This window comes from Caretta caretta, chromosome 27 (assembly GCF_965140235.1).
Source record: "Caretta caretta isolate rCarCar2 chromosome 27, rCarCar1.hap1, whole genome shotgun sequence".
NCBI lineage: Eukaryota > Metazoa > Chordata > Testudines > Cheloniidae > Caretta > Caretta caretta.
In genome coordinates this window covers 8,683,152-8,708,271 of record NC_134232.1, presented here as the reverse complement: position 1 = coordinate 8,708,271, position 25,120 = coordinate 8,683,152, and the positions used below count along the sequence as shown (strand labels likewise).

General features: G+C 58.9%; 1 protein-coding gene across 10 annotated transcripts in view; it reads right to left on the bottom strand.

Annotated features, from left to right (window-relative positions):
• The window catches only part of HDAC5 (histone deacetylase 5), a 106,457-nt gene continuing 81,337 nt past the window's right edge, over positions 1-25,120 (bottom strand). For all 10 annotated transcript variants that reach the window (XM_075123639.1, XM_075123636.1, XM_075123638.1 and 7 more), the window contains 14 exons: positions 23,019-23,184; positions 22,022-22,155; positions 20,607-20,727; positions 19,783-19,832; positions 19,578-19,685; positions 16,852-16,907; positions 15,464-15,551; positions 13,751-13,870; positions 13,121-13,218; positions 12,050-12,168; positions 10,942-11,075; positions 8,410-8,494; positions 7,850-8,003; positions 1-6,115 (listed from right to left, as the gene is read on the bottom strand). In XM_075123639.1, the coding sequence (XP_074979740.1) occupies positions 6,076-6,115; positions 7,850-8,003; positions 8,410-8,494; positions 10,942-11,075; positions 12,050-12,168; positions 13,121-13,218; positions 13,751-13,870; positions 15,464-15,551; positions 16,852-16,907; positions 19,578-19,685; positions 19,783-19,832; positions 20,607-20,727; positions 22,022-22,155; positions 23,019-23,184 (1,473 nt within the window). In that variant the 3' untranslated portion in view covers positions 1-6,075. The remainder of the gene's footprint in view (positions 6,116-7,849; positions 8,004-8,409; positions 8,495-10,941; positions 11,076-12,049; positions 12,169-13,120; positions 13,219-13,750; positions 13,871-15,463; positions 15,552-16,851; positions 16,908-19,577; positions 19,686-19,782; positions 19,833-20,606; positions 20,728-22,021; positions 22,156-23,018; positions 23,185-25,120) is intronic.

The following is a 25,120-nucleotide window of genomic DNA, read 5'->3' as shown; positions in this document are numbered from 1 at the left end:
TATTGCCAGAAACAGTTTTATTTACACAAGGACAAACATTGTAACAGATTACAAAATACTCAACTGAAAACCATAGCGAGAGCGAGACAGAGAGCAGGGCAAAAAACCAGAAAACCAAAACCAAACCCTCAGACAGAAACAGTTCCCACCCCGGGGAGGGGGTGGCATCTTGCAGCGTCCAGGGGACAGGAACAACAAAAACAGCACAGACCACCCCCAACAACGTAATACTGCAGAGACGGTGTGAAACTCAGAAACGAGACCATGGGACACAATCCACCCGTGGACAAACACTTACAGGTGTCCAATGGAGCCATGGCTTGGTTTGGGGTTTTTTTTTTTGGTTTTTTTTTTGCAAATGAATGAAGAATAGAACCCAGGCAGAAACTGACACCCCCATAATGCAACCGAGACAGACTGCAAAAGGGGGGAGGGCGGCTCACTGCCCTCCCCCGTCCCAAAAGAAACATTACCATGATGAGGAACAATGCGACCAAGGGGAAAATGCTTTTCTTTTCTCGGTTGCTTTAAGACTGGAGGACTTTATGAGCAAAAAGGTTCCCGCCACCTCCCCGAACTCTAGGATCAGTGTTTGATTCGAACACAGTTTGGCTTTACTTGGGCAGAGGGGGCTCAACTGTATTCAGGAGCTGAGATCAGATGGGCCTGTCACCCCCGTGCCAGTCGTTTGCTCGAGTGCCCTGAGGGTGTGAAACACGCCTGGTCTGATCTGGTAGCGTTTTACACCCAAATGACTGTGCGAGGTGCAGGGTGAGGGCAAACAGGACCCTCTGGTTACTGGTACATCAGACAGTCGAAGGGTTCTACCGATACAGCCGCGTCCAGGTGACAGTTCCTGACCGGCTGGTCTCCGGGCTGGCTACACCAGGGCTGCGCTGCGAAGCGGAGACGGGTTGCTGCCAGCGTTTTGGAACTGGGTTAGAGCGGTGCCATAGCGTGGCTACAAAATGAGGTCCCATCTACACTCCAAAACGAAACAGGGTTGTAACCGGGGGAGGGAGGGCAGTTGCATCTCTAGAGCAGACAGGGCAGATGAAGGGCACTGTGCTACCATTGTGGCAAGATCAGGGCATCGTTTAGCCAAGGTGGGTCAGAGGGGAGGTTCCCCACCCAAAGAAGAGGCAGGTGCAATTGCTGCTGTTGGCCCGTGGGGTTTCCAGGGAGCGGGGGTGGCTTTAAGGACCTAGGAGCTAGTGGACGGCTCCAGGGGGCATTATGGTTCAGGGAGGGGTAATTAAGAACAAGCTTGAGCCTTTCAAGGGGCTCAGCTCCAGCTTTCCAGGCAAAGCCCCAGCAGTGCTGGTGCCATGTTCAGGGCTTGCCACGTGGGAGCCAGCTGTGGTGACAGAGCTGAGGGTGCCTTGCTTGGTATTGCAAGCAGTTGGGATTCGAGCAGGGAACTCAGGCTCTGCCTGCCCAGCGGGCAAGCCACGGCCAAGCCTTCCCAGGGAAGCGGGACTCACATTTGGACAGGGGTTCTTGGCAGAACGGACCTAGCATGGCTTCTAGACAGGCCTTTAATCAGGTGAGCGAAACCTTGTAAACCACCCTGCCTGCGGATATGCCCCTTGGAAACCTGGCAACGACCTCCGTGCTGCTCTGGGAAGGGGAGAAGGGGATCTGGGAGATCAGTGGAGACAGGACCTCGAAGGGACCACCCATGGCTTCGAATGACCCATCGGGGCCCTTCCTCCAGTGGGTTTGCCCAGCGAGTGGTGGCTGGGGCGTGCAGAGGACTGTGATCCCTGTTCCAACTCCCTGAGTGCTCAGGCGAGCTATAGTAGACCCTTCTGTGCCTAACTTCTCTTGGCCTCTGGGCTAGAGCCCAGCTGAGATCAGCGAGCCCCTAATCTGGGAAGCTCTGCCGGAGTTTTCACATCTCCTGCCTTGCCAAGAAGAATGGAGCCGCTGAGCATGGGCAAGCTTCCCCCGGGCCAGCTCTGCCCTGAAGGGGGCAACCCTGGCAGGGCAAAGGGAAATTCAATCCTGGACATCTCTGCCAAGACAGAATAGTGGCGCCAGGTGGGAAGGTGGGTTTTGTCACCTGGGCAAAATCCACCCTCCGTATTAGCCCCCAGGGCCATGCTCGGAGACCCCACCTCACTGCACGGCCGCCTGACTGGGCGACGTCTCCGCTAGGGGTGGGCGGCTCAGAACTGAACGGAGCCTTCCAACTTTCAGTGCCGACTCGCTTTGTATGTCATGCCTCGGCACTGCTGGCAAAAGGCGGAGGTGAAGATCCAAGCCAGGGCCCAGGGTGACCTGCTCAAAAGGTATTTATAGAGACAAATCTGACATCCAGGCTGCGCAGCTGAACCTCCGTCAGTGGGAGCCGACCGAGTATGTCTGCACTGCAGTGCATCACTGGGACCCTACCAAGTCTGGCTATCCTGCAGCACATCACTGGGACCCTACCGAGTATGTCTGCCTTGCAGCGCATCACTGGGACCCAACTGAGTATGTCTACACTGCATTGCAAACACGGGTCTGTGGGACCCAGGCTTATGGATTCAAGCCCACGCTTGTGCATCCACACTGCGTGGTAAACCTGGGTTTACAAGTGTTGGACCCAGGGCTCACAGCCATGCTAACAGGCCCATACTGCACTGGGCAGACCTCTGACTCGGGTCTGCAGCTTGCACTGCATCCACACTGCAAAATGACAGGGCTTGGACCCGACTCACAGTGGAGCTCAGGCTTACACCCGCCCCACCCCGCCCCCCAACCACCCCAGGTAGGGCCTGACTGATTTGTGTGTGGATGGCAGGCGGGTTGGGCCCAAATGTGAGTCTGAGCCTGGGTTTACCGTGCAGTGTAGACAGACCCAGTCACTGCCGACCTGAGCTGCATTTGAACCGACAACCAAAGGGAAATGCGGCGTATCCTAGAGTCACTGCTCCACGGACCCTGCCACCACTGCAGGTTTCCTAAAGAAGCCGCCAGGGTGAAGCTGCCCAGCTGCCAATAAACCAGCCCCTCTTGTTTCTACCCCTGCTCATTCTGCCTTTAACAGCTCGGCAAGAGCCCAGACTCAAGAGGCTCTGAACAGACCATCTGACCTTCGCCACACTGCAGTCAAAGCTAATGGCCAGCACCATGCTGGAGAGAAGGGGTGGGACGGGGAGCCGTATAAGCAGAGACGGAAGATCAACCCGCATAAGTCCCCCCCCCACCACCGTCCTATCCTAGGGATGATCAATAATCCATCTCTCTTAGTTTCACCTGAGTTAAGTTTGTCAACCCACCCGCTCTTTCTAGGGCACTGGTTTTCGGAACGAGAGAGCTGGGTTTCTTACCGACACGTTGCCAGGCCTCCTGGGTGGGTCAGGAGTCCAGCCTACAAGTGAGGTGAGCTGGCCTGGCGCTACCCCGGCAGGTTTAGCCACGCGCCAAATGACCCCGACTAAGGAGCTGTTGCGATCGCGCCAATCCCAGGGGAACCCCCTTCAGAGCCAGCCAGGAGGAGGCCAAGCTGCATAGATCCTTCTCCCCTCCAAGGGTTAGCGAGTTGCTATACAGGGAAAGACCCCGTTTATCACCTGGCGGCACTGAGGGGCCGTAGTGATAAGCGCAGAGCTCTAGGGAGCAGAGCTGCCTTGCCAAACGGCACCAGCTAGTGTTCACAAGTACGTATTGCACGAAGTCCCCCCCAGCTCCGCTCAGTTAGCGCTGGGCACAAGAGACAAGTGGCCGCTTGCCTCTCTGTTTCAGGGGCAGGGTGCTGCAGCGGGGCAGCAGGCGGGGAGCCTCGTGCCGAGAGCGCTTTGACGCTCCCTCTCATCCGCACACCCGTTGCGCTTGCATGGGCTCGTGCCGTTGGGCCCTGCGGCTAAGAAACCGTATGGGGGAGGGAGACAAGTAAGACCATGAAAGGGGCCCGGTGCTCAGCCAGCAACTCGGGAACGTGGGGGCAAAGTCTGATCCCCAGGCTCAGGCTGGAAGGGGCTTGCCCTGGGCTGGGGGAGCAACCTGGGGAGCGTGGTAGGGGGATTCTAGCCTCCCCAAAGCACCTCACCCTGCAAAGGGGGGTGAAGAGTCCCAGGGGTATCTCTGGGAGGGGCCATTAGCCCTGTCTGCAGTCAGGGCTTGAACCCCAGCGTAGACAGGGCCTTCATGGGGGGAGTTCAGCACAGCTACTCCCACTGCGGTGTCAGAGAGAAGGGATCTGAGCCGGGGAGAGGAAGACAACTGACGACAAAGAAGGGTCCTCTGGCAGCGGGACAGTCCCCAAAGCTTAGAGGGGGCTGGATCCAGGGTTCAGGTTTGCCTCATCAGAGGGGCCAGCGATTATCTCTGGGGCTGTTTGGATCTGGGTCTAGTACTGAGACTCCTGCGGGTGGGGCAAACTGCAGCACCTTCAGCAGCCAAGGGCTCTAGATCCACCCCGCCACTTCCCAGAATGCCTGGCACAGTGGCGGGCGGCAAGGAATCCTCCTGCATCACTTCCTGTAGGCCGGGGTGAAATTCACCCCCCTTCCAATGCAACAGGTCAGCCCCTTGCCGGGGCCAGCCCCAGACCTAAGCACCACCTCAGTCTCCTGTCAGCCCACAGCTTTAAAAGGCATCGTCCTATCCCTCCACACCAGGACAAACCTAATCCCCCCCAGTGACTTGTATCTCCTCGCTACACAACCACAGCCAGGACCCGTGGGTGCCTACGAAAAGGGCAGAACAGAAAGGTGAATCCGAATGTGGAGATGATCCAAGAGGCCATTCCACCGGGAGTCCCTGGGAGCATTAAACCCAAAGGGAACGGTGACCCCGACAGACCTCATCAGAGGTTTCAACCAAAGAGAAAAACCACACGACACGCAGGCTGACATCACCCGAAACTTAGAAATCGTTTAAAACAAAACCACCCAGCTCTGTCCTTGGTGCAAATCTCCGGCCCCCCACCACCCGACTTTCCAAAGGAAAAGCATGTGCAGTGCATTTAAAAAAATACTATTAAATAATACATCTGTAATAAAATTATATACCTTTGTTTTTTTCCTCTTTTAAAGCTAAAATCCTTCTAAGTTCTCTTAGGCTGGTGAAGTAACAGGAAAAGAAAAATATTTTTTTTCCTTTTTTTTTTTTCTGTTTTTTGTTTTTGTTTTTTTACGAATGGACAACGGTTTTTGTGCACACAAGACAAGAAATCAAATTATTTACAGCGAGACGAGGCTTTGTGAGAACAGAACAAAGAGAACTTCCAGAAAGCATTGGTCGTGAACACGGATGCACAATGGCTCTCTTAATTACAATGGGATTAATTACACAGTGTGTGTGGTAGGAGAAGGGAGGGTTGGGGGTGGGGGGAGATTGAGAATCAAACTAAAAGTGTGACTCTCTTCCCCTGCCCCGTATTTATATATGTATAGCTCCCTCAGAAACGGTAACTCAAAAGAGCAAAATGAAAATCACAGAGAAATTAAGGCATTAAAAAAAATGACTTAATTAAAGGCACGAATATTTCCTTTCTCCTCCCCCAGAGACCGTCCTCAGTTAGCATTCAGAGTCACTTATGTCTCAGAAACACTTCCACACAATTGACAGAAAGATGAATTCAGGTGTGAAGGCTTAAAAAGAAAAAAGAAAGCAAGTCACCGAGCTCGGATTGCGGTGTGAGCGAACAAGGGGAACGAGAAAAGGAGAGAGAGGGAGAGAAAACAGGACAGTGTTGCCGTTTGGATTTGAAATCAGCCGGGTCGTCTCCTCTCTCCTGAGCACAGAGCATGAAGGACCCCCAAAGTGAAACAGTTTCTTGTTTCGCTGCTACCGTGTGTCACCAAAGGGAAGAAGGATGAAGAAAGACAGGAGAGAAGGAAATCGAAACCAGCCAAACCCCTGACTCCCAAAGGTGCAGGGACAAGACAGAGGCTGGTGTGCTCAGCTGCGTGGAGACGGACACAATCACACACACGGCTTTGTTGTGGAGTCGAGTATGCCTTTTTTTTTTTCTCCTCTTTTTAATAGAAAAAAATTCCTTTTTGGGGGGGGGGAAGGGGGAACGAAATCACAAATGACCAAAAAACCCACAAAAAAGTGACAGCTCCACGACGGCTTGGCACTTCACAAAACAGGCTCCGCCTCCATCGGCTCCTCCACTTGTCTAGGGGCAAAGAGAGAGACACCAGCTGTTAATATGGGGCGGGCGCTTGCTCTCAGGCGGAAGGCCTGATCTCAGGTTGTGTTCCAGGGACGGATGGTCCCCGGCATTCAGCACACGCAATTGGAGCCCGGACCGTCCGAAGAACCCAGCTCCCATTTAGGTACCTAAATAAAGAGTTCTCAAAAGTCCTCATCACTCGGTAACTCCAGGGGTGACAGAGATAACTGGGCTTTCCAAATTGCTCAGCCCCCCAACATGCTAGAAAACGTGTCCCTCTAGCAAAGGAGTGAGGGTCGGGGCTACGCATGGGGATAAGTATCTGTATTTGCTGACTGTCCATGTCTGTCGGGCCTTAGCGATTGTATGCTCTTTGAGGACAGGGACAGTCTGTGTACAATATGTGTACAGCACCTAGCGACACAGGGTTCGTAGGTGGTACAGGAACACAAATAAGGAGACGTGCCAGGCGCAGGGAGACTGCACACACTGGGGATTAGCTCCTGATTTCACCAGAGTCTGGCCAGCTGCTCCCAAATGCAGCCAAGGAAAGCTGAGCTTTGCGGCCCTCGAGCTGACCCCAGGACAAAGCTCCACCAGCATCAAGCCCAGCCCTGCCTCTGTGCCTGGGGGGTCTGCCCTGTGACTGAAACTGGGGCTGATTCTCCCTCTAGACCAGGCCAGAGTCTGAGCCCCCTCCCTGCTCGCTCCCTTACACGCAAGGCGGGTGGGGGGAGACAAGGGGCAGAGGATGAGTGTGTTGGAACATGATCCTCGCCATGCTATCCAATCGCTTCCTGCTGCCCTCCTTCCTGCGAGCGGGCAGGAGAACATGGCCCATGATCCGCTGTCCTCCCCGTCTCCCCCAGCCCTTGGGGCCTTGGGCGCAGACACGCCACAGACCCCACCGAAGCAGATCAGACCCCGCGGTGTTTGGTTGCCGGGACATGGTTCCCACCGTCTCGGCTCTGCCAAAGACTGGAGGAGTTTTGCTTGTGGTTTTGGGGCACTGGGGTCTTTGCGGCGTGTTACTGGTCACTAGCAATGCGAGCGGGCAGGAGGAAAACGGACTCCATGGATTCACTTTTCCAAGGGGCCTCAACTCAGCCACAGCTCCCCTGTGGGAGCTTGCCCAGGTGCTGTAAGTAGGCGAGCAAAAAGGGGGAGGGGAGGACAAGCTGTCTCACAAGCCAGGGCGTGCAAAGGAGAAAGGAGAAATGACCCCCCCCCGTGTGGAAGCACCAGCATGAGGCATTGTCCCAGTGACACGCTGCCCAGGGTGAATTTCACCTGCAAACGCAAATCCCTTGGCATGCACCGAGCTGGGCAATGAAGAAGCATCAGCAGGTTCACACTGCAGTCAGTTGGCCGGATTGATCAGTTCTGCACCACTGCCCCCTACTGGATGGGTGCAGAACTGATCAATTCTGTGTCATAGGCCCTGTACAGATATGGGCTAATGGAGATTGTCCTTTAGCTCAAGGGCCTGTTGTTTGGAGGCAAGAGGCTTGGAGCTCTATCCCCCTGCTACTGGGAAGTTTAGAGCCAGATCTAGACCCAGACTCAAGTCCACCTCCAACAAAAATGGCTCAATGAGCCAGCTGAGGACCGCACTCGGGCCCGTATTGTGGGGATACAAGCAAGGAGGCTAATCCCAGTTGTAAGCAACAAGGTACAATACATCCAGGATGCCGAGGACGTACAAAGGCAGAGGGTGCCGCGGGGGGGTGGCCATACCTGGGGCTGCAGTCTGTGCTTCCTTGTTCGGCATCGACCGAGAGCAATGCCATGGCACTTACTGTCTCTGCCTCCTCGGCTTCTCCCTTCTGCGCCTCCAGCAAGGAACAACTGACCACTGAGGCACAGCGGTTCACAGAGCTCCAGTGTTTGCCTGCAGGCACCGGGAGTGAGTTATTGGGGGCGCCTGACAACCCGCTTCCGCGCTCCTGCCCCACCCCCCTACAGCGCCCCCTTCTGGGGGTGGCTGGGACGGGCACAGCTGGGAGCTCCCCCCACAGCCAGCGCTCCTGCCCCACCCCCTACAGCGCCTCCTGCTGGGAGAGGCTGGGGCAGGAATAGCTGGGAGTTCTCTTGCCCCATCCGCCACAGCGCCTCCTGCTGGGAGAAGAGCTAAAGCCTCCTCATCCTATGACCCACCCCCAGCACATCTGGGACTCGCTTTTCCTATCCCCCTCTGAAGTTCTGCCCGGAGGTGAAACTAAAGGCCATCAACTGAAGGGATTCCCCAACCCCTCCCCAGACCCAGCGCCCTGGGCTGCCCCTCCCCCTCCACTTACTCTGGATTTCAATAATCTTCTCCAGCGTGGCCACGGCATTTACATTTGGCTTTTGCTGCAGGAGAGCTTGATCCAGGGGTTCCAGCTGGGAGAGAGGGGGGATGGGGAGAGAAGAGAGACTCAGAAAGAGTTGGGGGCATGTTCTGTACCCTTCCCCTCCCCACCCTCGCTTCATTCAAGTCTACTTTCCCCGACGGGGGGTCCCCGCTTCCCACATTATTATTATTATATAGTGACTCCATCATATAAAAGTTACAACAGTAATAAGATGGGCCCCACCCCTGGGGCTGGGAGGGGCCCTGGCTTCCCAGTTGAATCCCCTGGGGAGGGCTTTTCCAATTACCCTCAGTTTGCTCCTGTTGAAATCAATGGGGGTTTTACCAGTGACTTTGCTGGGAGTGGAGTGAGGCCCATGCTGAGCACTTCTGAAAACCTCAACCCTTGATCGGGGGAGGGGGAGGGGAAGCTCCTTAGAGGCAGACGGGACCCGCCTGTGCGCTTCAACTGCAGGATCAGGACCATAATTAATGTATCTTTTAAAAGAAAATGCCCTTCCCAAATGCCCCCTTCCCCTGGTAACACACTGGGAGGGTTTATAGCGCCAGACTCATCCCTTGCTCTGAGGTCTGTTCTCTTTTTCCTACTTCCCTCCCTACCCATGGTGATAGTCAGTTTCACGCTTGTTTCTAGTCAGTTTCACGGTTCCTGGTCAGGTACCTGGCTCAGCTGGGATCACTAGAACTTTCACAGAGGTTAGAGTTTAGGGCCCGACTGGAACCAGCCTGACCTGTGGCACAGCACAGGCCGTTAACTCCCCTGTATTCAGACTTTCGTTAGATCAAACCTGCCCTCCAGAGGCTAAACTGTTACCTGCCACCAGCAGGCAGGGAACGGGAGAGACTGAAGGGCTGCCGATGCCGGAGCTTCCTGCAATGGCGGGGAACTGATCAGGTGAGAGATGCTCAGAGGATCCCAGCCCGTAATCCACACCCTGCGCTGCAGAGAGGTGTGAAACCACCCCCGGTGGTCCCTGCCAATCTGACCAGGGGAAAAATCCTTCCCGGCTCCAAATCTGGAGCTCAGGGTGACCCTGAGCATGTGCGCAAAACACCCCAGAGACAGGCATCTACAAGAGGATTCTCTGCCCCCCACCCCCGCCGGGTTCGGTGTCCTGTCTCCGATGCTTCAGAGAAAGGCAGAGAAAAATCCCATACCACCCAGGATACATCTAGCCGATTGTTAGACATGGCAGGATTCGATTTTAATTGATAAGGGTCCATCAGTGCTGATTTCAGCTGACACACCGAAACTGACAAAACATATCAATGGATAACAGTTGGAGCGAGTGCAGTCTCCCCCTTCCCATGCCTTTCGCCTGCAGGGATTGGGTGTCACCGGCCCCACGGCCAGGCAGGGAGCCCTCTGCAGCCCCACTTCTCGCTCACCCGCTGGGGTCTCTGCCCAGCCGCAGAGCTACTGACATACGGTCCCTGCAGGCACAAGGACAAGGCTACGGTCCTGGCAGGGCAGAGCAGAGACACCCCCCCCCGACCAGGACTGCAAGGTGGAGGAGGAATACGAGCCCCCAGGAGGAGCCATTCAGCAGTGGGGGGTGGGGGGTCTTCCCCGCAATGGGGGTCTGTCACCCCCCAGAAACTTAAATTGAACCAAAAAAAAAAAAATCAACAAAAATAGAAACAAAGGTTAAAAAGAAAATTTGATTTTATCCATCAAAATTAAAAAAACAACAACCCCAAACCAAATTCTGCCAAGCTGGCCAGCAGGGCACCAGACAGAGAGACATGAGAGAGCAAATAGAGGGAACCAGTATCGGTCCCTGTGTTTCAGTTTGTTCCCTGCGCATCTGGCAGCCCGCGGGCTCCCATTCAACGCATTTAAGCGTGCGATTAAATCCATCTCCGGTCAGGAGAGCACTTAAGCACGTGCGACCATCTTGTCTGCGCAGCACAACCAAGGACCCAGCCCGCTGGGGGCTCAGAGGAGCCCCTGCAATAACAACAATAAACTATTCGGAGCACGTGCTGAAGTCCTGCTGAGTACATTGGGTGAAATCTCACCCCAGTGAAGCCAGGATTTCACCCAGGGACGGTCCAGGGGACCGAAGCACCTGTTTAAAGTTGACCACATGCCAAAGGGCCGTCCTGAAGAGAGATGCTGTCCTGAACTGGGGCTTTTGGGCCCAGTCTGGGGCCCGCTTTCCCCTGTATTGCAGTCACCTCTTTAGTTAGCTCTTTGGGGCAGAGACCATCTCTTTGTTTTGTGTTTGCACAATGGAGGCCCTGTCATTGGGGCTCCTAGACGCTGCTGTAATGCAGATACTAAATTATATCAATTGATAATATTTATTGTCTGTATCACATGAGCACCTCGCGGCCCAGCCGAGACCAGGTGCTGCACAGATAAAGTAAGACGCAGTCCCAGCCCAGAAGAGCTTGCAGGCTAAACAGGGAGGGGAAACTGAGGCCCAGAGATGAGCCCGTGTGGGCTGCGCCGGGCAGGAACTCCACTGACCTCCACGCCAAGCAGGGCGGAGACACAGGCTTCTGAGGCGTCGCAGATGGCTGTCAGGTCGTGTCCTCCCTCCAAAGCCAGCACCACGCGCCCGCCAGCCAGCTTCATCAGCTGCTTGGTCAGGTGTCCGAAACCTACAGGGAGGGGGAGAAACTGCCCTGGTCAGTGTGGGACAAGACCCTCCCCTAGCACTCGGGGGCACTGGGATAACAGGGGCCAGTGCGATAGAGGCGTAGGCATGGAGATAAAGAGACAGACAGATGGACAGACAGGTATGCCTGCATGCATGGAGATAGACAGACAGACTAACCATTGCCCACAACCTGGGGATTGCAAACTGCTTTGTCAGTGGATTAAGCCCCCATTTCACAGATGGGGAAACTGAGGCACAGAGCAGGGCAGTGACTCTCCCCCTGTCACCCAGGAAAGCCAGGTGGGGGCACCGAGAGCACTTATCTCTGTATCAGCCCCACGGCTACGGGGGCCCGCTGGGAGCTCAGGAGAACCAGGTGCAGCCCAGCTCGGAGACCCTGGAGCTGCTGGGTCCTAATGAGTAGAGGTGCCCAGGGCTAACCCGGCAGGGAAAGAGCCTGGCCTGGGTCCCTCCTGGCTCCGACATCCATCCCCAGGCCACGCCTGGGAATCAGAGCTCCCCCTTCAGCGCTTAGGGTCCCCCAAGCCACTGAACCTGAAGATGAAGTGGGAGCGAGTGGCGCCCGGACCCTGTGCCAACCCTCTGCCTGGGGGCATTTGACCCTCCAAGGGCTTTCCCGCCTGGGGAACCAGCCCTTGGATCATGGACAAATGAGCTGGCGAGAGGCGTTATGGGGACCCAGCCCCGGCCCAGGGAGCAGGCTGCAATTTTCATGGTTCTCGCTTTTCTGCTCCAAGCCATGACCCCAAACGCAGGCCCTTGCCCCGATCCCCATGGGGCAACCCAGCCGGCTCCCGAAAGCAAGCCCTCAGCCCCCATGGGGCAGCGCTGCCTGCCTCCAGACGCAGGCCCTTGCCCCAACCCCCATGGGGCAGCCCCACTGGCCCCCAAACACAGGCCCTCGACCCCCACAAGGCAGCCCCACTGGCCCCTGCACGCCGGCCCCGCTCTCACATTTCGCCGTGACGGAGTAGCCGCCCAAGGGAGACAGGTGTCCCTCGACTGCGTCGAAGCCGGCAGAGACCAGGACCACGTCCGGGGAGAACTCGTTGGCTATCGGCATCACCACCGTCCTGGGGGAGGGGAGACCGTGAGTGAGGCCCCCAGCAGAGCACGCCAGCTCAAGAAACCCTTGGCTGAGTCATCCGGGGCTGGGAGACCGGCTCCCTGGCCAGTGAGAGGGCACAGAACATCTCGGACCCTGCGGTGGAGCGGGGCTTGCCCCAGAAACCCTCTCCCTTACCCCCCCTCCCCTCCCCGCCCTCAGGAACCCTCCCCCAACACCCCTCCTGCCCTGGCCTCCTGGGAACTCCTGTCCCTGCCCCCCTCCTGCTCTGGGATTCCCCCCCGCCCCCGCTGCCTGGCTCCCCACAGCAAAACAAAAGCACTTTCTGGGCCCAAAGAGATGAAGCATTCCCCAGTCCCCAACCCTAGGGAGGGCTCTCTGCAGGCCCCCTTCCCCGCAACAGCTACGCTTCCATGGCACATGGAGACGCGGCAGCCAGAACAAGCAGGGAAGGCAGTAGGACGGTCACGCAGGACTCTTGGGTTCTATTCCCAGCTCTGACACTGGCCTGCAGGCTGACCTTGAGCACGTCACTTCCCTGCTCCGTGCCTCAGTTTCTCCCCCTGCGAAGTGGGGATAATGCTGCTCGAAGGGCCACAGCTGCTAGCACTGTCCACTGTGGCTGCGGCCATGCTGGCCCAGCAGACACTGCCCTGGCCCGGCCCGATCGGGGTCAGTGTCACACCAGTCCTACTAGCCCCGAACTTCTTCCCAGCACCAGTCAGTCTGCGGCGGATGGAGGCCAAGTGACTGGCCCAAGGACACCCAGTGAGTCAGTGGCAGGGCCCCGTCTCTCCTTCCTCTCGGCCAGTGCTACCTGCCAGCGAGGCGCTGAGGCAAAGGCAGGATGCGAACCCAGGAGTCCTGCAATCCAGGCCAAACTGCCCCTGGGGGGTACCCCGGCCCTGGAGAGCAGCCGGCCGCAGCCAGCGATGTGGTGCCCCCTGGGGGAGCCCTACCTGAACGCGGCCAGGTACTCCACGTCTCCGATGGGGGGGTCCACTCCCCCTGTCCAGGCTATGTTGATGTTGTACCCCACCCCCATCCCGCTGCCAACCTGCAAGAGAGGAGACGTGCATAGGACGTGCATGGATCCATGGGCCAAACCACGAGCAGAAGCCCGGCCCCCACAGCCCCTGTGGAAGAGCCTGGCACAGGGGGGCCCTTCCGGCTCAGAGCTCTGCCATTCCAGCTGCTCTGATCTTGCCCCTTCTCGGTTAGCTATTCGGGGAGGGGACGGGGGGATCACGGAGGGAGCCTTACAAGGGGATTCAGGGTCCTCCCCCTTTCCCCCAGCACTGTATAACCCCCAAGCAGGGAATGCCCTTGGGTCAGATCCTTGGGAGCTGTCACATCCCAGCCCTACCTGATGGCGGACGGGCCCGACAGCCGCCCCACACCCCATCGGTCCTGCCTCAGACCCCCTTTCTGCAACCCCCACCCTGATGCCTCCGCCTGCCTTGGGACAGGCTCCCCCGCTGGGGCCTCGGACAAGAGGCCCAGCTCCCACGCTGAGCCCTGTCACCAGACGCCCTCCAGACCGCGCGCACTGGGCCTCCCTGGCCAGAGCCCCCCGGCCCTACGCTCACCTCCTCGGGGGCCCCGCTGCCTGGGAAGAAGTTGCCATTGTCGTAGCGGTGCAGGGAGATGTACAGCACGTTGGGGTCACTGTAGAAGGCTTGCTGGGTGCCGTTGCCGTGGTGAATGTCCTGCGGGGAGCACAGACGGTTAGGGGGCTCCCCCGTTGACGGGAGGGTGGGGACTGGTCGGGTCTGGCCAAAGGCCTCCCTGTGCTGAGGCAGAGACCGGTAGATACAAACGAGCTTCCATCAGGACTGGGGCTGACTGGATCCCAGCAGCCACCCTCCCTCCGGCCCTTTTCAGCTGCCCCTTTATGGCAAGGGTGCCCAATTGCTGTACCCAATGCCCCCCTGGCAAGCACCGAGCCTGCTTCCACGGGAAACAGCGAGCGACTTTCCAGCCCCTAAACCTTCCCGATGAGGCCATGGTGTAGGGCAGCAGCCGTGACCAGAGACCCCTTTTCTCTCTGCCGGGTGTTAACTCTGGAGGCTAACGATGGCACCCGAGAACAGGCAGCAACCGTGCACACAAATGCAGCCGCACGTGCACTGACTGTAGCCGCCCTTGGGAACAGTCGGTGCAGTTACTCGCTCCTGCAACCTGCATTCTTAGCCCTCCCCGCAAACATCTTCGTACCAGGAGGGGAAAGCTGACGGGGGCCCAAAGAGGGGGCGACGGGCGGGGGCGAGAGTGGAAAGAGAAAGCCGTTAGCGGGATTCTTTTGCCACACCCTTTGCTTTCCACGTCAGTCTAGTGCGGCGAACCTCCTGGGTTTATTTAGCTGAGGGCCTCGCGGATTGGATGGCCGTGTCAGTTACAAGGGAAAGGATTTAAGGTGCTAAAGAACTTGGCCACATTTGCAGGGGTGGGGGCGAGAAGCGTCTCTGATGGGAGTGGTACAGAGAACGGGTAGCTGACTGTCACCCATTCCGGGCTTTGAAACCACCTGCAAAGGGAAAGCAACATAAATCCTGGGGCTTGGGGTCTTCTTTAGCTTCTGAACAGAGTCGGCTCTGGGAGGCGGGGGGGTGGGGGGGTTTGTTTCTGCTTGTGTTTTGAATGAGTAACTCAGCTTGTCTAGCGTCTGGAGACAGGGAGCCTGGCTGGGCTGACAGGAAGCGGGGTTTTATAGCCAGGGTTTTAACCAAACCAGGGCTTGAGATGGACAACGCTGTACTGGTCCAAAACCTGGATGTGGGACCAGGCCAGGGGCTGGGTCTTCACTGCAAAGCAAGGTGCAGTTCCAGCCCCCGATGCTAACTCATCAGCTGTCCCGCTGTCTGATCCCAGGTGCCCTAGTTCTGACCTTGGGGCAGCTAGTCGAGGTGAACCCCGGGTGTCGGGGAGAGGACTGACCGGATCTAGCCATGGCCAGGTCTGCTCTACAGCCCTTTGCTGGCGTAACTATGGCAAGCAGGGGCGTGAAGAGGCGTGAAGCCTGGTTGACATGGCTGTGCCGGCTAGAGACCCTAGTGTAGATGCAGCTACACAGCAAAACTGCAGGGGGTCTGGAATAAGGGAAGGGGCTGCGTCCACACCGTCAACCCCGCAACCCCCTTCGTTCTCCATCACGCCGGGCAAAAGCTAGCCAAAGGCAGGGGATTTTTTTTCTCTTGCAGGGCTGGCTGGAGAGAGAAGGACCCAGCCCCTGCAAGGGGAGCAGGGATCCGGTTCCCAGCCAATGGGAGGTATGTTCTGGCTGGCCTGGCCGCCTTCCTTACCCAGTCCACAATGAGGATCTTGCCGACGCTTAGCTTCTGCTGGAGGAGTTTGGCAGCGATCGCGACGGAATTGAAGAAGCAGAAGCCCCTGAGGAGGCAGGAGAGGAGAGAGATGTGGTTACCGCTTCCTAGCCAGCGTGAGCGCCAGGGCAGCGGGGAACTGGCCCCACTGATCTGCCTGCATCTACACTAGGGCTTCTCTGCTCTCCGGGCCCCCCACCGCTCCACTGGCTCAGCGCCAAGCCACTGGGGAAGCCCTGGCTCCCGGAGAGCACCAAGCGTCATTTCATCCTGCTCGGGACAGAGCGACGGGGCATGGTGGGTAAAAGCCGGCAGCAGGGCAGTGCTCCGGGAATGACGGCTGGGGAGACAGGCCCCCCAAAAGTCAGGTCACATAAATGCTCCGGCAACCATCCAGGGGGTTGGGGACTGGGCGTGCGGGGCAGGGGGAGGGTTGGTGATGTGCTGGGCTGGGACAACATCCCTCAGCTCAGTGCAAGGGGCCAGCTCCCCTCCAGGGTTTCCTGAGGGCCTCTCCACTGGTCCCAGTCTCTTGCCATCACTTAGAGCAGCTCACAGGCTGCTCTAATTTATACCAGCTTGCGAGGTGTCTGGGATCGTACGCTGAGTTCGAATCAGCGGCTGCTCCACCCCACCCCCTGTGCCAGCTGACGGGCCCCCCAGCGCATGGGAATTCTCGTGGGCCAGTGAGGGCCAAGAGTCCACTGCTTTGTGCCGTGCAAGTGGGACAAATTGGCCAGGACAGGAGTGAATCCAGACCCAGATTTGTAGCTTGAGCCCCCACCTCTCGTTTAAACATAGCCGATGCTACCCCAGGTTCATCCATCGCCCAGACAAAGCCTGGACGGTTTCTACCTTGACATTGGCAGGGGTCCCTCCTTATTCCTGCAAGGGAGGGGCATGCCCTCCTCTAGCCATGCCAGCCACCACACACCCGTAATATTTCCCTGGAGATGCAGGTGAAAGGGGGGCCCCCGCAGATCCTCTGGGACAGAACGGATCTAGCCTGGCTGGTGGAGATGAGACCAAATCAGGTCCTGGCCCCTTTGCTGAATCATGCTGGAGCTGGGCAAAGAGGGATTCTGAGTGCCCAGCTCAGGACACTTCCAAGGGGCAGGCACTTCCTGAGTACCAGGCCCCTTGGCGGCATCTCTAGCGGGGCGCCCCAAATCTCACCCCAGGGCTGGAGCGGACTGATCTCGGTTAGAACCTGATAGCCCCCCAGCCACGTGACAGTGCGCCCCCCTGATGGGGTGAGAACTCCAGGCTGGAATTGGGCAGACACCAGCCCTTCTGGGTCACTTTGCCATTCGCCCCTTTCCCCTGCCTCCCAGGACGGAAGAGAACAAACTTCTGCCCTTACTTACATGGCCGTCGATTCCTCCGCGTGGTGCCCCGGGGGCCGGATGACGGCGAATCCATTCTGCACAGAGAACCAGAGAGACGGGGGGTGAAAAGAGCGAGCCAGGTTAGAAACTCCCGCACCCCATTCTAACGGTGCTCAGGAAAGGCCGGGCCAGACTCGGGGATGGCCGGAAACGTCAGGAGGGGACGTGAAATTAGAGTGGCTATTTTCACTTTGCTTGTAAGAGCTTTGGGGCAGGGACTGACAAAGCCCTGGCTGGGATGATTTAATTGGGGATTGGTCCTGCTTTGAGCAGGGGGTTGGACTAGATGACCTCCTGAGGTCCCTTCCAACCCTGATATTCTACGATTCCATGATTCTATGACTGACGTGTTGTCCTGGGTTGGGACAGTGCCTAGCACAAATGGGCGCCCGGGTCTATGACTGGGGCTTCCCAGCCCAATACAGACAATAAATGACAACAGAACGAGCAGAAGGGTGACCCACAACAGTCCCTGGAGCGACCCTGCAGGTGTTCCCCCCGCAGGGAAGCCGCCATTCCTGTTAGCCCAGTCTACCCTGCCTCTTCCATCAGCATCAATGTCCTCAGCTGGATTCCAGCGGCAGAGTCTTGCTCACGGAAGAGGCTGGATTCCAGAAACAGCAGCAGCTTTCACGGGCGGATCTGGGCGCCTCGGCCGCCATTTGTCCCGCGCGCCCCGTTTCAGAGGCGAGGCAACCAGGCGCAGCGGTAAAAAGACTCGCTCGAGGTCACACGAGGTGACTCCTCGGCAGAGCTGGGAAGAGAACCCAGGAGTCCTGCCCCCTGCTCTCTTGTGCTAATGACATGATGACACGCCTCGTTCCGAAGCTGAGACTAGACCCCGGGAGTGCTGCGGCCCTGTTCCTCCCTGCTCTAACCCCTAGACAATACTGTGATCCCCGGAGGCCGGTCACACGGCTGTGACTCCGTTTCATTTCCAGTGGCTGGATAGTGTTAAAAGGAGCTCCGAATACCACGCGGGGGCCTCCTTTTCCCAGGTGTCTCTTCCTAGAATTCCTTTCCCAGGGGCGGGTTCCGTGATTGCAAGCGGGAGACGTCCCTGCGTGCTCTGTGTCATGGGAATATTGGATACCCCCAATCCCAGGCCGTGTCCCCCTCTATTGGTCCCTGGGGGAAAGGGGAATTCAGCAGCAGCTGGCTGATAGAGACAGCCTCTGATCAAACCCGGTGCATTTGATCCGGACGGGACAGAACCCAGAATCCCTGGGACATCGCTTTGACACAGCCCCCGTTCCCGATTCTCCCTGACTCACGGCAACAAACAGTCCTGTGCCAGCAGGCTGGGGGTAAATACATGAGCGACTGCGTTCGAGGGAGCCTGGCCTTTGCCGCCCAGTTTCTCCGCGGCCACCACAGCCAGAATCCAAAGGGCAGGACGGGCAGGGTCACGGGGGCTGGTTTGCCAGATCCCAGCGACATCAGCAAGACCATGCGGGAGAGGCCGATGCAGGCAAGGCTGCTTCCCACATGGCTCCTCTGACCTGGCAACTGGCCTCGGAGTGTTCTCCCCGTGGGCGAGCCCAGCAACATCTGCAAACCCACCCTGCTGGAGCAGGGGGAAGTCTGAGGAGCAGGGGTTAAAGCAGGTTGGGACAGGGGAGGGAAGCTCTCTCTGCCGCAGTCAAGGAGGAGGGAGAGTGTTGGGGGAGTGCTCTGCTCCCCCCTTAACTCCTTCTGATGAACCCCAACACGGATCAGTGAGGACTCATCTCCACACCACAGCTCTCTTCCAGGAGAGCTGAGGGAGAACTCCCTGAGTTGCTAGCAGCAGTAGGTTGTTATCCTCTATGTGAACCAGCTCCATGTGAATTTGGGACCTCCAGCACCAAAAATCACAATCCCCTACTCCCTGAGCTAAAGGGTCAGCCCCTCCAGCTATGGAAAGCCCCTGGGGGCAGGGAGAGTCTTTTTGTTCTGTGTGCGTACAGCGCCTAGCACCATGACTTGGGCCCCTAGGCCAGGGGCGGGAAAACTTACGGTCTGGGGGCCACATTCAGCCCTCCAGACATTTTAAATCGGTCCTTCGAGCTCCCGCTGGGAAGCAGTGTCTGGAGCTTTCCCGACTCTGGTGCTCCAGCTGGAGAGCGGGGTCGAGCTCTTGCCCCACTCCGCATGGCTCCCAGAAGCAGCAGCATGTCCCCCTTCCGGTGCCTATGCATAGGGACAGCCAGGGGGCTCCGCACGCTGCCCCAGCCCCAAGCACCGCCCCCGCAGCTCCCATTGGCCGGGAACTGCAGCCAATGGGAACTGCAGGGGTGGCACCTGCGGACAGGACAGCGCGCAGAGCCGCCTGGCCGCACCTCTGCATAAGAGCCAGAGTGGGGACATGCTGCTGTTTCTGGGAGCTGCTTGAGGTAAGTGCCGGCCACAGCGTGCCCCCCTGCCCTGCTCCCGTGCCCCTGCCCCAGCCCTGATCCCCCTCCCATCCTCCGAACCCCTCGGTCCCAGCCCAGAGACCCTCCCGCACCCCAACCCCCAATTTCATGAGCATTCATGGCCTGCCATACAATTTCCATACCCAGATGTGGCCCCTGGGCCAAAAAATTTGCCCACCCCTTACCTTGGCGCTACAGTATGACAAATAACGACAGACAGGAGCAGGCCGTTGCAGTGGCCATGCTCCGCCACTAGAGGGAGATGTGACGGAGCACCCCCAAACACCTGGCTGCGTGCGGGAGACTCACCTTGAGCTCTCCCGAGGCCACCTTGAAGGCTAACTCCACCAAGCAGCCCACGGCCATGCGGACGGCGCTGGACGAGTGCATCTCGTTCCACACCGTGTCGCTGTCCACCTGCCCAGAAAGCAAGCCGGGCCGTTACCAGGGCCGCCTGGGGGGCACACCGTGGAGTCCCCGAGCTCCCCAGCCCCGCCCCCGAGGAGCTACTCACCCCGATGCCGCCACAGGGCAGGACCGCATACATCTTCTGGCTGATGGGACCTGGGCAGAGCAGAGGGAGCAGTGACAGACAGCCAAGAGCCCACGCCCCTGCCTGGGGAGGGCACGGTCCCCCTCACCCCGCCCCTCGACATCTGGACTGGGAAGAGGTAAAAATGGGGGGGAATCTGGACACAGGGGTGTAGGAGTTGCCATGACACATCTCCCCACTGGGCCCACTGAGGCTGTGTCCCAGCGGCTGCCGGAGTAACGGACTGGATTTGGTCTAGTTAGTCCAACATCCAACCGCTCACCAGAGCAGAAAGGGTCCTCAGTCCCCACTCGGCCCACCAGGTCACCCTCCCTTTCAGAGCCAGAAAAAGAACCCAATGCCCCTGCTCTAACCCATAGGGAACACTCCCCTCCCAGAGCCAGGAAAAGAACCCAGTCCCCCTGACTTCCAGTCCCCCCTGCTCTAGCCACTACGACGCACTCCCCTCCCAGAGCCAGCGACAGAACCCAGGCGTCCTGACTCCCACTCCCTCCTCCCCCCTCCCGCTCTAACCAACAGGCCTCCCTCCCTTCCCAGAGCCAGGGACAGAACTCAGGCGTCCTGACGCCTTGGCCCCTGCTTTAACCATTAGGCAGTCCTGCCTTTGCTAGAGTAAAAGAAAAGATGCAGCCACCATGAAGACGACGTTGCCCCTGCTGTGCACACGAGGCAGGGAGCGTGAACAGCCCAACCCGCCTCCCGCCGTAGCCAAAAGCCCAGGGACTTGGTGGGAGCGGGCAGGGCCCGAAGTCACCCTCAGACGGGGCACTACCAGGGCTACATACCTAGCAGCTTCTTGCTGTCGAGTTTCTGCCGGTTGAGGGGGCTGGTTCCATAGAGCAACGTGTGATGCTCCGAATGGACCGTCTGGATTTCATCCAGCGTTGCTTTCCTGCCCCGGATCCTCTGGCAGAGAGAGAGAGAGGGGTGAGGGCAGGTCCCCGGCGGGGCTGTGCCTGGCCAGACGGTCCCAGGATCGTCGCTTTATGGAGGTAGCTGGGCTGGGAAATCTGTCTCAGTGCTCGGGGCACACGGCCAGCCGTCCACTTCGAGGGGCTCAGGATCAGCCCCGGGGGTCCTGGGTTTTTGCACCTCAGAGGTGACAACCCTGCTTCTGAATGGGGTGAGCTGCAGCCAGGGGTGGCTGGATCGTGGATGCTCTTACCTCACGTGCTGGGGACCAGTCAGCTGACTGGGGTCCCTTCCCGTGGGGCAGGACTGCAGGGGGTGTGCTCCCTGTATTTGGAGGCCGTGCAGAGCCCTCTCCAGCCCCTGAGGTAATTCAGAGCCACCCCAGAGCTGCTTTAACCTGTACTGCACTTCCTATCGCCCCCTACAGGCCGTGGGCAGCAGAGAAGAGCAGCAGCACAGAACACTCCAGCCATACCCCCTCCCTACCATATCCCTAGGCTGGCAGGGGCGGGGGTTTCTCAGTGGGCTATTGCCACCCCCTTTGCGGGGCAGGCTGCTCCACGCAGGGGGAATCCGATCTCACTGACACCTCTGGCGGGCAGCTGGCCGGGCTGGATGGAGCTGGGGAGGGTCCATCCCCACCCGAGTCTCTTGCGCTAGGAAGGGCGACGTCTGCACTGCACAGTGAATCCGGGCTCTCCCCCCGCCCCCATCCACACCCAAAACCCTCTCGCCGGATTTGGTGGGGCTTTCAACCCCAACTGGCTGGCACGGCTGGGGCTTGGCGCCCGGGTGCTGCTTTCCCTCGGGCTGATAACCTCACTTTGCAGCGAGAACGCCGGCTAAACCCTTTGCACGCCGAGTCCCACAATCCCCACGGGCCAAGGACAGACAAGTTCTCCCACAAGAGAGAATCACAGAGCGGCTCTGGGTAGTGCAACACCAAGAACCGGGGGGCTGTGCCCCCGGATGTCCCAGCGACACACCTGGGGGAACGCAGTGCCAGCAAGGGCCCCGTGACTTGGGCAGGGCTTTGCCCCATGGCTGCTCACGCGCGGGCGGGTCCCCATCACTGGGGCTAACTCTGCAGTGACGACGTCGGAGATCGTGCCGGGGCGCCACCGTTGCCATCTCTGAGGTGGGACAATAAACTAAGGCCCCAGCTACTCATGGTCCCATGACACGTTCTGCACGAGGTTCAACCCCTGATAGCTGCCTCCTGAGCCCACACATCCCCCCCTGCACCAGGGCAGGGGCGTTACCCCAGCCTCCTCCTTAGGATCCTCACCTCGCACTTGCTCAGCAAGCCGGTCTCCTGGAGCCTGGACCAGATGCTCTGGATTCTCCCAGCATGCTCTGGGTGAATATTAGTGTTCCCGCACATACACTGATGCTTTAGCATGAACGTGTCGTAGATCACGCCTGGGGGAGAGAAGGGAAGGGACAGGAAGTACGGCAGGAACCCCATGGCAGCCAAGATCCCTCTGGCTGTGGGGCAGCCCATGGCCTGGGGCACAGCCCTGGAGGCTTTCCTGGGGGCAGTGAGCAGGTGTGACCCACCCTACTCGGTGTGGCGGCTGGGAGAAGAGACAGATTGCAGGGCTCAGGCTGAGGGGCTGTAAGATTGCAGTGTAGACGTGTGGTCTCTTCCCCGGCTCCGAGACCTGCGAGGCGGGAGCGTCCCAGAGCCCAGGCTCCAGCCCGGGCCTGAACATCAACACTGCGATTTTACACTCGCAGCCTGAGCCAGCTGCCCCGGGCTCTGTGACTTGGTGCTGCGGGTTTTTTATTGTAGCGTAGTCCTGGGTCTCTTTTCTAAGGCAGATCGTCCGGAAAAGCAGGGAGAACTTGGCTGTCTCGGCCAATTGAGACTCCTCCTGCCAGACCCTGCTCCAGAATCTTACATTTTCATTTTCTCAATCATTTAAAAGTTTCTGGGCCTGAGGGCTGTAAAAGAAACCGTCCAAAGCTGACCCGGGCATGAGCCACATCCTGATGTCCACCTGAGTCCGCAGACAAGCACACGAAGAAGGCCTGAGCTGCCCCATTCAGCGCAGCGGGATGTTCACTCTGAAGTCTAATGATGACTGTTTGCATTAGCGGTTCCCCGACTGATCAAAGCACTCAAGAAAGGAGAGGGATGATCACGTTATGTGCTTCTGCACGTTTTTGTGAACAGCACCCCACTTCAGCATCGTGAGGGTGGAGCTTGGGCTGTGGGCGTGGCTTGGGCTGCTTTTCCCCCCAGGTGACCTCTGGGAGGAGCGAGACACATGACTTCTTACCGGTAGTGAATAGGTGTTTGACCGGGGGTTCAGCCGTAGTGGTCTTTATGCCCGCGGTGGCAGGCGAGGACTGGGTCCGGCTCAGCGCTTGGTGAGGCAGGGTGGCAATTGTCAGGGAAGCTGGGAAGAGCTGGATGGGCTGCAGCTGCTGAGCGTCTGGGAACACCTGCCAGAACACGGCGCAGAGAGAGGATGTACACAGGGCGGGAAATTCACCGACGGCCGAGCCCTCCAGAAGCAGCACGGTCCAGCGGTAGGGAAACAAGCAGGGACGCAGGTTCTGTTCCCTGCTCTGCCACTGACCCACCCAGGCCCCTCTCCGTGCCTCAGTTTCCCCTCCCATCCTTTGTCTGCTCTGCCTATTAAGACTGTACATTCTGTAGGGCAGAGACAGGATCTGTGCAGAGGCATGGCCAGCTGGCAGGGGGCCCAGCGCACGGGGCAAGCGGGCATCTTCAGTCCCACTCAGCCAGCTCTGGGCACTCACACATCTGTCCGAATCTGCCCCATACCGCCTCCCGCTGAACCAGGTTGGCTTTCGATGCCCCACAACACCCAGGCTGTGGCATCCGCGTTCGCCCAGCAGCCAGGCTCCTCCTGCCCCTTTCCTCTGTGCCATGTTTATAACCCTGTAGGAAACCAGCCTGCAGTGCCCCAGGTACCCCCGGTGATGAGGTTAAGGGCATGGGTTGGCCCAGGGGTGCAGTTCCCAGGTCTATCCCTTTCCTCGTGCCAGGGCCCGACAACACCACAGCGCACCGTTGGCACTGCTGAGACACCAGCGGCTTCCCACCTGCCCGCCCGCGCCGCTCTCCTTTTACAAACCCCATCCCCTCCGGGGAACGAGACTCATCCCTTCCCGCCGCGCGTCCACACGCACCCCCGCCCGATCAAATATTCAGCAGCCGGGGGAGCGGGGATGCGAGAGGCTTTGGATGAGTCATGCCCCGGAAGCAGCAGCAGCTGGGTACGACGCGGGGGGGGGCTGTGCGGGGGCCGGAAGCGGGGAGCAAGGAGGGCGATGCGCGGGTGTGGATGAGTCACTCGCCCCTCAGAGCCGTGGCTGATGAATGGGGAGCCGGCTTGGCAGGCAGCAGGCTCGGCAGAGGCGGAGCTGAAAGCCGAAGCGGGCCACGGAGAGCTGGCTCGAACGGCTGCAGCTGGGAAGGATGGGAGACGGGGGCCGGGGCGTGCCAAAGGACGCAGGGCTTTGGGAGGGTGCGATCAGGCGTGAGAGTGCCCCGGGGGCGCGTGCGGCCGGCCACGCGAGGTGGGCCTGCATACCAGAGCACGGCCAGGCATGCAAGCGGGCGGTTACTGTGCCCAGGCCTTTGCCCCACCGCTCATGCGCCCAGCCCCGCGACTGGGGCCACTTTCCACTGCCGGCCGGGGCTTTCATCAGGAGCCAGCACTAGCCACCTTCCAGTTGCCCGATGATCTCACTAGCCCGTTTCTGTGTAAGCTGGACCCAGCTGGCCAGGGCGAGCGCCTGCTACCCTGCCCCGCCACAGCTGGCTGGCCAGGGCGAGCTCCCCACCTCCCAGCCCCCCTGGCTCTCCCAGTAGCCCGGTGGGGAGCCTCAGGAGAGAAGGACGCCCCCTCCCAACCAGCTGTGAGCATGACAAGCCCTCGGTGCAGCCCCCCATGAGCACAACGCACCCTGGCAAGAGAAGCTGGGGGCCTGAGCCAAACCCCTCAATGGGGGATGGGGAAAGCTGGGATCCGGACCCACATGGTGATGGGCCAAGGATACGTGCCTGGATCAAGGCGGGCTGGAAGGATCTGCAGGGCAAACAGCTGCCCCACCCCTACCCATTGTGCAGGCTGGAACGGCGTGACCCCTGCAGCCACACGCTGCAGCTGGAGTAAACATTTGGGGCGAGCATCTCCCACGGCTGTCCCCTCCTCCCAGGGGTCCCACCTATGGTGGCACATCCCCCACTAGCACAGCGTCGCCCTCTGGTGGCTGGAGCACAGAAGAGGATAAGAGCCTACTACTGGTGCCAGCTGGGGGAGTCACTCCTTTAGCCCAAGCAGTAGAGGCACAAGGCCTTAGCGCTGACAGTCCCTGGGTTCGAATCCACCTGTCAGCCTAAAGAGAG